The 10987-nt window shown below is 40.1% G+C and overlaps 1 protein-coding gene across 2 annotated transcripts in view; it reads left to right on the forward strand.

Moving 5' to 3' along the window:
• The first annotated feature begins 1096 nt into the window (after positions 1-1096).
• Positions 1097-10987, forward strand: part of alox12 (arachidonate 12-lipoxygenase) — a 17079-nt gene continuing 7188 nt past the window's right edge. The window contains exons 1-8 of one of the 2 annotated variants that reach the window (XM_020595004.1): positions 1097-1684; positions 5773-5919; positions 6850-7051; positions 7557-7638; positions 7731-7853; positions 8241-8347; positions 9487-9659; positions 9814-9957. In XM_020595004.1, the coding sequence (XP_020450660.1) occupies positions 5773-5919; positions 6850-7051; positions 7557-7638; positions 7731-7853; positions 8241-8347; positions 9487-9659; positions 9814-9957 (978 nt within the window). In that variant the 5' untranslated portion in view covers positions 1097-1684. Of the gene's footprint in view, positions 1685-5282; positions 5920-6849; positions 7052-7556; positions 7639-7730; positions 7854-8240; positions 8348-9486; positions 9660-9813; positions 9958-10987 lie in introns of those variants that run through there. The other variant, XM_020595005.1, reaches the window with a different exon arrangement.

Consider the following 10987-nt stretch of genomic DNA (forward strand, 5'->3'; position numbering starts at 1 on the left):
CACTAACGGTCTCCCCTCTCCCGTAGTGTGTCCTCTCTCTCTCTCCCTGCAGAAAGGTAGCCCTGGCCCTGGCCAGCTCTACATTTCTGATGAGCAGTCACCGGCCACATCGACCTGACCAGTGTTTGATTGTTTGTTGTGTCTTGTTGCTTTTCTTCTTTTGTCTCTCCTCTATCCACTCTTGTTGTCATCCTGTCTCCTTTTCATTAGATTTATCAAGTAAAATCAAGAAGAACTTCGTTCTGTCTGCCTGTTTGTCTTCTCTCTCTGCACTGTCAGCATGTAAAAAAAAAAAAAAAAAAAAAAAAAAAAAAAGTTAGGAAGCAACACCTTCTGTGCAGTTAAAATGCGTAAGGTCCTGCTCCCAAAAGACATCCATGCTAGAGGAGAAACCTGATGACTGGATTTATAATCATCAGGTTACTGCAGTGCAGACCAGAGCAATGTGTTGCAGGCACTGAGTTTCTGGAGCCTCTGAGTAGCTCTGCCTGGAATAAGGGCTGACATTGCCACAGGAATTCAACATCTCTACAGGTTCCAGTTGAGCTGAACTCCCACTTTATAACTGTGCTCTTGGTAATGACTGTTTTCTGGTGTATGCATACATGTGTATGGGTGTGTGTATCCCAACTCTGAGAAATGTGTATGGCCAAATTTCTTTGTTTTACCACTGAAGAATGAGTTTGATATCTACCATTACCCATGGACTGTCTTGCAGTCTCCTGTAAACTTGGTGTATTTTGTAACATCACTTAATTCTTTGAATTATATTTTTACAGCTGATGCTGCTATGCTGTAACATGAAACATGAACCTTAACTGACACTTTGCAGCTCAGGCTTTGACCCAACTTCCCTTATGCAACTGTGTGCGTATGTGCATGCACGCCTTGGTATTGCTTACATTATGAGGACTGAAACCTGTTAACACACTCACATTGTGGGGACGGATTACCCCACAAGCAAGGTCCCCATGGTCATTGAATTTTAGGGTGGCAATTTTAAGGTTAGGGCAAAGTTAAACATTAACTGACACTTCGCAGCTCAGGCTTTGACCCAACTTCCCTTATGCAACTGTGTGCGTATGTGCATGCACGCCTTGGTATTGCTTACATTATGGGGACTGAAACCTGTTAACACACTCGCATTGTGGGGACGGATTACCCCACAAGGAAGGTCCCCATGGTTATTGAATTTTAGGATGGCAATTTTAAGGTTAGGGCAAAGTTAGGCTTAGGTTAAGCGTTAGGGTCAGGGTTAGGTGCTAGGCAAGTAGTGGTTGTGGTTAAGATTAGGATAAGTCTACAGGAAATGAATGTAAGTCAATGTAAAGTCCCCGCAAGGAATGAAAACACAGCGTGCATGTGTGTGTGGAACAGTGGGGTGGGACTACACAGCATAACACATTCACACTGAGGGGAATATGAGGTCAGTAGAGCTGAGAAGTGAGGGAGTAAGTGTGGTATTGAAACTCCTGTCAGAAAGACTGAAACTGGACACAGAGACAGAATAGGATAACTGCATTTTGACATGACATGCTGACTAGGTAACTGTTGGACATACAGCGAAGAACTGTGTGGGCTTTTATCAAAGAGAAAGAGCAGAAAAGGACACAGGGGGTACTATAAGAATTCAAACAGAGCCAAAGGCAAGAAAGGAGCAGGAGTTACCTGAAACATAACTAAGGTGAGTGAGCTAAATACTCTCATGTATGGTTAGCTGTGATTATACTGTTTGCTTTTTACTATTATTTCACCTGTTTATTCAGCCTTTATGTCCTTCTGGACACTTTGAGCTCCAAAACAGGAGTCTTCTTGAGGATATGTCTGCTCTTTCTTTTCATGTTAGTAACTTTCATCCCATTTTATTCATCTTTTTAAACACACACACACACATGCCTGAATCCACTGTGTACTCGTATGCAACGGTGGGGGCATAGTTAATTATTAATGGAGTCTTTTCTAATCCACAATGTGTCCTTACCTGTTATGTCCTGTCCTCTCCCTAACCCTAGCTCATTCATTACTTCTACTCTCATTACCAGTATTTTTGACATTACTGCTACTTTCTAGTCATACTTAAAACATTAACAATAGATTGATCTCTCTGGTACCATATGTTTAACTGATGATTTAAAACACACACAGTAACAGTACACTAAAATCCATAAAATAACAAAGATACTAATGTACACAGTAAAAGCAAGAAAATAACAAAAGGTAGCACACATACACTAACACAGAAAGTAAAAGAGACAGTAACACACAACCTAGGATTCATACCCTAATATCCACACTGGAACAAACACACTAATATACTCGCAGTAACAGTAATACCAGAACACACGTGCACACAAATCAGAATCAAGATCAGCATTTCATCCTTTTTGTTTTGATTTTCAGGGGTGGGGGTGGGGACTGGGGGGAGGGAAGTGAAACCGGGGGGAGCAGCTGCTGGCTATGAGTGGCGTGGAGCTCTGGTTTCCAAATCTACAGTAATGCACATTCAGGTTGATCCAGTTGATGGTTCAGTGGGCTTCTCCATGCAGACAAGGGGTCATTGACTGAAAACTGGTTTTTCAGCTTTTCAGAGTAGCTTCTCTTTGCTACTCTGATCTCCCTTGGCAATATATTCCTGGCCTACCTGTATAGGATCCTGTCTGTATTTGGATAGTTTGTGCAGGAAGTTTGCTCTGTTAAAATCACCTAAGACAATGAATAGGGGGTCCAGATATTTCCATCCCATGCAAAATGATCTGATTGGCTAGGTGTTGCAGCTCTTTGCTAACCTAGGTCTGAGGAGGGATGTAAACACCAACCAAGAAAAACAAGGATAACTCCCACAAGGAATAAAGCAATTTGCAGTTAATGAATGAACCTCTAAGTCTTTGTTGGAAGTGTAAGTTTCCTAGCACTGTGACATCTTTACAACAACCCTTATTTATGTAGAAACAGATTCTACCTCCTCTTGTTTTCCCAAATAACTCCATTACATGGTCAGCTCTGTGCAACTGGGATCCTGGCAAATGGGTCCAGGTTCATTGAGTTACATCTCGATGAAGCACAGAGCAGCAGAATGTGAGAAGTCAGTTTGTCCAGTTGGCGAGAAGCAGTTCAACTATGTATTTTGTTGGCTAGAAAGCAGAGATTCGCTAAATTGATAGAAGGGAGCGGCATCCAGATCCTCCCATCCAGATCCCTTGCTGTCATAACTTAACCAGGGCACCTGCACGTTTCTCTGCCTGTATCTTCTCCATGTACCATATATATAGCTGCTGCTCCTTCAACTAAAATGTCCTCACAACGTTTTCTGTTTGTAAAAAGGGGAGAAAAAGCATTTGGAGTGAGCTGTCAGATGGTCAAGAGCTCAAAAACACATTAACATAGACACAGTAAAACCTCCTTTGTTCCTCCTATCCCTCCTTCCTCCACTGTTTCTTTCTTATCTCTTTCCTCCTTGCTTCCACCCTTCTTTCTTTCCTTCAGTCATTTCTCTGGTTCTGTCCTCCTCCTTTTTTTGTCTTCCTTCAGCTCCTTTCTTCAGCGCTACATAGCACTTAAATAAAGACTAATAGAAAATAAAAACATAACATGCCTAAATTGTCATATGAATCTCAATAGGTTACAATTTATAGCTCAAATAAATTGGCCATGGGCTAACTTTATCCTCACATGTATGATAAATTATATATGTGAGAAACTATTTTATTATTGTGCAGTTATGGTATAAATAGACAAGTAAGATATTATCCAAAGGTTCTGTATGTGATAAAGCAATGTGAACAGGTTTTAAGTGACTTGGTATTCTGTCACAGGCTGTCACATCTGTTGTTTCATCAGCTCATTTGCATCAGTGTGGCTCACACATTTGGTTACTCTTGAAATAATAGTCAAATTTTTACCAGGAAAATATACTCATATCAGCATGTTACTGCCTAGCAGAATATTCAGTGCAAGTCAGTTCCTGGAGCCTACCTGAATGAATTAGTAAAGGTAAAGGTCAGAGACCTCCAGCCAAAGTCAATGGTTTGTCACAGCTGCCACTCCAGCATCACTGGCCAACAGAGACGCAGTATTACACCTCACTCCTCACTCTGTATTGTAATCAGACATGCAACCAAAACATTTTGACCTGCAGAGGTTTTTGATTCGCAACCAGACTTAGACCTGTGAACAGAGAGCAAAGCTTTTAGCACTGCTACTAAAAAAAAGTGTTAAATGATATTTTCTTAGTTTGAAATGAAAATAAGTCTGATTCCAATCTGTTTATATTTGACATCCAAACTCTTTTTTGGTTGGAAAGAAATTTACTGTATTTTGATTGCAGTACATAAGTTTTGCTCTAAAATGTATTTTAATTGTTTGCAGAGTAAAGAAACAAAATACCTTCACACATACATACTGTACGTATGTTTTATTGGAGTTTGTGTTTATGTATGTAAGAGAGAAAAAAAAGTAAATAAGATGCACAATATCAAGATGGCAGATAAACAATATGGTGACCCACATACAGTGCCATGCAAAAGTATTCATGCCCCTTGAATTTTTCCACATTTTGTCACATTAAAACCACAAACTTAAATGTATTTTATTGGGATTTTATGTGATAGACCAACACAAAGTATCGCATAATTGTGAAGTGGAAGGAAAATGATACATGGTGTTCTTGATTTTTTACAAATCAAGACACACCTTCTTTACAGCACCTCATCTGATGGGTAACATTTGCTGCTATTCCTCCTGAGGGGTGTTGAAATTTGGCTTCAGGAGCTTGACTCCAAAGCTGATTGTGAGCTGTTGGAAGCAAAAGCAGAATGTGTGACAAGGGTATACATTCCATTTTGGCTCAACAGGTTCCTACAATGAAAAAGAATTAAAGGTATTTAGACCCATTCACTTGCAGAGTGAGAGTTTAGATAAGGTAATAGCCACCCTGGCTGCAATACAGACATGTTACCTTGGATGTGACACCTCCTTTTGTGTTAATCTGGTTCAGCCCAGTTGCATGGGGTTTGGTTGGCAGGCTCCTGAGGAGCAGAATGGTTGGTGGACGAGACTGGAGATGTCCAGTCCATCATTTCTCATGGCATTGTTATTCAGATGTTAATAGAACACGGACAAAAACTAGCTGTAAAGTAATGCCTGAATGAAAGAACTGTGACATTGAGAGAGTCTGCCACCGTGGATCTGCCCAAAATCATCTTAGACAGAATTATCCAAACTGAAGATGTCATTGCTGTTAAATGAGAGAGCTCTGTTTTTTATTTTAATACATCTTTAAAAAAGTTTTTATACATGTTGACACAGGCAATTTTATCAGTTTAAAATAAAAAAGTGAAGGGGTCTGAACACTTTCTGAACTGCACACAATGACCATCTGCTAAGATTTTTGGTTTATATCTCATTGTTTGTTCAAAGACTCCCAGTGAGTGTTTCTCAGTTTTGTTGTCCTCTGAACTTCGTTTATACTTACCTGTGTATCCTGCCTGGTGTTTGCATTGAGCCCACGTGCCACCCACATTACTGACACACAGCTTTAATTTAGATGCATTAGTAATCGACCTTCATGTGAAATCAAACTTTGACACTAAGTGCTCGTCTCTAAAGAGTGACAGTTCCAACATGAGGTGGATGGGGATTCTACACCTTCACTTGAAAAGTTTACTTGCTTTTTTGAGAAAATGTTGTCAGAGTTCTTTGTCAGTCTGATTCATTTGTCTTTATACTGCAGTCTTTACTGTGCTTGTGTGTGTGCATGTCTGTTCATGTCCTAAGATGGAGGTCTACAATGTAACTGTGGCAACTGGTACATCACAGTATTCAGGCACCAACAACTATATATTTCTGACTCTGGTGGGGGAGAAAGGGGAGAGTGAGCGCACCATGCTGGACAACCCTGGACTGGACTTCTGTCGAGGAGCAGTAAGTATATGAGAGTAGTATATGATTTGGGAAGACTTGCCTCAACTCCATTTGATTTCTCAGAGTTCATCAGCTTGGACTCAAGTCTACAGTACATATACAGTATTTTTATTTCCTCATTCTTCCTCTTTTGTTTGCTCCTTCATGTTTAATGTGCAATTTCTAAAGAATTTCCTTTATTAAATTTGGAATAATGCATCTCAAGTGCCAACAGAGGGATGATTTTGTATTTATATTATTTCATACTGCAACTGCAGAGTCTTTGCTATTGTTCATACTAATAAATGGATCTTTAAACTAAATTGCCTGGAGTATACTGTATATCATAAAATAGCTCAAACACCAACTTAATGCAGGCACTGTTTTGGATTTCCACTGTAAAAAGGGTGCAAGGTCTGAAGGCAATCAATCTGCCAACTCTCATCTTTGGTGGTGAGCTTTATGTAATGACCTAAAGAATGACCTAAGGAATACAAATTGACTTTCCTAAAGAAGTAAGTTTGAGATCCTTACTGAGCAATTGAGCCTAACCCATTTGTGTCAAAAATAAGCCAGTTCCTACATATGATCAGGATGTCTCCTCAGTCTCTCCCAATGAAGGTTTTCCTGGCTCATCCAAATGTGAGTAGAGTCCTGGAAAGACCCAAAACACACTGGCAGCATTATACAGTATCCTGTCTGTACTGGGATAAGGGATAAGGGTTTGAGAATGCAGTTTTTACCATCTTTAATTTCACATTCATACTTAAAACATTTTGAATGCAATTATTAATGCTGTTGTGATTGCAGGTATACTGGACAAAGACATTTTGTCCATTGTTTTAATGTTTCAATCAGTAAATGTATTATTTGAATTTGACTGCTTTCACAGATTGAAAGTTTAGTTTTTTTTTTCTCTGCTCTCTTTTTGTATCCATCCATCTCCTTCAGGTGGACCAGTACAAGGTGACCAGTCATATTCCTTTAGGCTCCCTGCTACTGGTTAGACTGGAGAAACAGAGGTACTGGGTGGAAGATAACTGGTTCTGTAGTTACGTCACAGTGGAGCCTCCAGGTGGAGACAAAGATCTGACTTTCCCCTGTTATCGCTGGCTTGTAGGGGATGTCACAGTGGAGATAAGAGAGGGCACAGGTAGGAGGATTCAACTAATTCTGAACCAGCTTTTAATGGTTAGCTGTAAAAAAAAAAAAAAAAAAAACAAAACCCAACAAGGTCCCTTTGAGCAAGGCAGCCAACCCATAACTTACTCAGCACAAACTCTTACTTTGCATCAATGGGATACAGGGTGCCATTTAAATATCTCTTGAGTTCCAAACATTAGATGCTATTTTTGTGCTAGCACAATGTGGCATACAAATTCTAGTGTGGCAGGGCCAGTTGTAAATGTAATCTGTACAGCAAAATCACAGTCTTAATGTGTGTACGTTCAAATAGACACACTTTTGACTGATTTCAATATTGTAACATAAGACACTTCTTACCCACAAAGCCAAATAAGCAGCCCCAAAATTCCCACATTGCTGTAACGGGCCTTTCATTTCCTCTCTATGATGGCCCCAAAACCCACTTGGGGCAATGAGCATGAGTCCCTTCAGGTCTGAACTGTTGGTAAAAGTACACTTTCCTGTCTCCCTAGCTAAGACACGAAGGGACGACTCCTTACCTCAGCTGCTGGCACACAGGAAGACAGAGCTTCAGGAGAGACAGAAGACCTACAGGTCTAGCAATAACACAAATACAGAGCTTCATTCCACAGCAGATGTGTTAAAATATTTTATATATTAATATTGCTGCTGTTTCTCTGTGTCAGATGGGTAACATGGGCTCCAGGGATTCCCAAATGTATTGACGCTAAGACAGAGGCAGATTTACCCCAAGATGCCCGCTTTGAAAATGAGAAGAGAAGCGACTTTGAATATTCCTTACAGTATGCGTAAGTGGTGCACACACACACACTGAAAAACACAAGCTCTCAGTCCTGCTTCCATCACTACATTAACTTGCATTCATTTCCTGAACTTGTAACCTCATCTCAACCACTACTTATGCTAACCCTGATCCTACACCTAACCTTAAACAAAATCATTACTCTAAATAAGATGGGGACTTACTTTTTGACCCCATAGCGACTGTCCCTAACACACATATATCGTCAGTTCCTAAAAAATTTTTCATTATACCTAGTTCCAGTTTAACATGTGGAGGCTGGCTTTTTGGTCCTCACATGACAGTTCAGTCCCTGCAAGGTAACGGTACAATCAGATCTGCACCCCAACAACATGAATGTCAACTACACATACCCACTATTCCTTCCCATCAGCTTGCTAGAGTTGTCTCTGAAGAAGCTGGCCTTTATGTTTGGGAAGTCCTGGAATGACCTGGATGATTTCAAAGGGATCTTCTGGAAGCTGAGAAGTCCCATAGCTGGTAGGTAAATATGCAGTCATAGAACTTGATGGAGAAAATGACAAAAAGTTGGGCATTTTCATGATAGCCACCAAATTTCTATTGGTCAAGAAATACCAAACGCATAAAAAAAACCTAAACTCAAAAACATGCTTTCTTGTGTTTATATGCCCTAAAATGTCAGACGTCTGTACTGACTGGTATATATGCACAGTTTGTCACTAACAGGGTGTTTTCACATTATTCTGCTGAAGGTGGGAGTATCAGTACACTTCTTAGAAATCCTGATTTCAAATGTCTGCAGGCAAACAAAATTTTCACCAGTCACAAATATTCAATTCAATTTTATTTGTATAGCGCCAAATCACAACAAAAGTCATCTCAGGAAACTTTACAAAGTAAGGTCTAGACTGTTGTTATTATTATTATTATTATAGAGGAAAACCCAACAAATTCCCCTTGAACAGCACTTGGAGACAGCAGGGAGAGAAAAAACCCCTTTAATGAAGAAACCTCTGACAGACCCCGGCTCTTGGAGGGCGGCCTTCTGGTGGGCAGCATAACTAAGGTGTAGTGGAAATAACTACACTTAGGAAAAGGAATATTAATATTCAAATAACTTGTTAGATTAGGGCACCAGATGGTTATAGTTCCATCAAACTATTAAACTATTATTTAGAGTAATTAAATCAGCCTAAGTCTTAAAGGAGTGAATACTACCAGTTCAGGGAACCCATTTACTGGAAACAAGAAACCCAAAAATGGCATAATGAAATCAGTTATAAGCTAAATAAATATATTTACAATATGTACACAAGGAAAATGATTGGGATGAAAGATGTAAGGCAAATGGTACATTTGTGAAAACTCTGATGAATGAATGACCAGCCTGTTAGCAGGAGTTAGCAACTGGCTTGGAGATTACAAGTGGCCATGAGAGGAGAAGCACTGGTGTAGCTTTTGTTCCAACAGTCTGTTGTATGCAGCATTTTCTATCAATACTGTTTAAAGCTGAAACTTGACTTTTATCGATAGATGTTGTACTATAGATCTGGAATAGTCGTTCAGTGCTGACAAAATAGAAACTATCTTTATTAACAGGCTACTTGCATTTGACTAGCAAGTACAGTATTTATACAAATTATGTGTACTTGACTCAGAGTACTGTATGGAGCACTGGAAGGAGGACTGGTTCTTTGGCTACCAGTGTTTGAATGGCAGCAATCCAAGGATGATTCAGAGGTGTACAAAGCTACCAGAGAACTTTCCTGTCACATCCGACATGGTGCAGAGCTCCATGGCTTACGGGACCAATCTGGACAAAGAACTCAAGGTGGAGAAATTAACTATATCTGTCTATACAATCAATAAATGTTTTAATGTGGCATCACAAATTTAGGAATTTCAAAATTGTGTATGTTATGGCTTGTAATTGTTCATTTAGCTCCCTGCAAGTCCTCATGTCTTTCTGCTTCTTTCTTTTCCAGAGAGGCAATATCTACCTGTTGGACTATGCCATCATGGACGGAGTTCCCACCAACACAATCAAGGGTAAACCTCAGTACATCGCTGCTCCACTGTGTCTCCTGTACCAACACCCAGATGATGGACTCCTACCTATTGCTATACAGGTATATCATGTTCATAGGCATGTACTGAAATATTGAACTCAACATGTAACCGAATTGAAGCACACAATAGGACATGCAGAGTTATACATAATGAAGTTTGATTTTAGTCCCTGTAAGAGGAATTCAGTAAAGATCAGTAGTTAATAAAAGGAAGCATCAGAATATTGTAGTATAATTACTAGCAACACATCACATGCAGCAGACACAGTGGTCTCAAGCAGTCAAAACAAATGGGTACTGTGCTCCGGGGGAATCCAGCGTTGATGAGCTGATCTTTCATTGCCCCAGGGGGCTTCACTGGCCAGCTGATCGTAGGTTAGACCCGGTCAGGTAAAGCAGTGAGTCCCTGTAAATGAACATTCCTGCATGCAGGAATGTTTGACAATTTGTCAAAAGTTTCCAAGCGTAGCCTATTTGTCTGTTACAGTGGAACCTTGAATTGCAAGTAACCTGGTTTGCTAGTGTTTTGCAAGATAAGCAAAACATTTTGATTCGATATACGAGCAAGGTCTTGCAATATGAGTACGCTTTGTCTGCTGAGCGTCACGTGATGTATGTCACAACTGAGCCGATGGTTCTCACGCTTCACTCATATAGTCAATATGTGTACTGCAACAATGGCCCCTCATGCCAGCTTGCTTCTTTTCAAAGGTAAAGTGCAGGTTAATTTGTTTTATTTTTTACTTTATACTGTATTTTGTATCACTGTAATAATTTTTATATGATTACAGTATTGTCAGGTTTGCTCGGCCGCTCTGGCCTCCCTCACCTTTTCCTACTGTCTCTTGCCCATTAACACTAAACACGTTCACCTGTTCCTCACTCCCTTATCACCAGCTGCACTTGATTAGGTTGCTCACTATATTACCTGGTTTCACTCCTCAGTCACTTGCCAGTTCTTTCTTGTCTCTAGGCCATTTTTTCTCCATGCTGTCTCTTTTTTTTCTTTTTTTTTGTATGTGTTTATCCCCTAGCCAGCCACTGTTTTGTGTTCTCCCCATGGACTGTTCCTCCGGACCGTGGATCCACT

This window comes from Monopterus albus, unplaced genomic scaffold (assembly GCF_001952655.1).
Source record: "Monopterus albus unplaced genomic scaffold, M_albus_1.0 scaffold25.1, whole genome shotgun sequence".
NCBI lineage: Eukaryota > Metazoa > Chordata > Actinopteri > Synbranchiformes > Synbranchidae > Monopterus > Monopterus albus.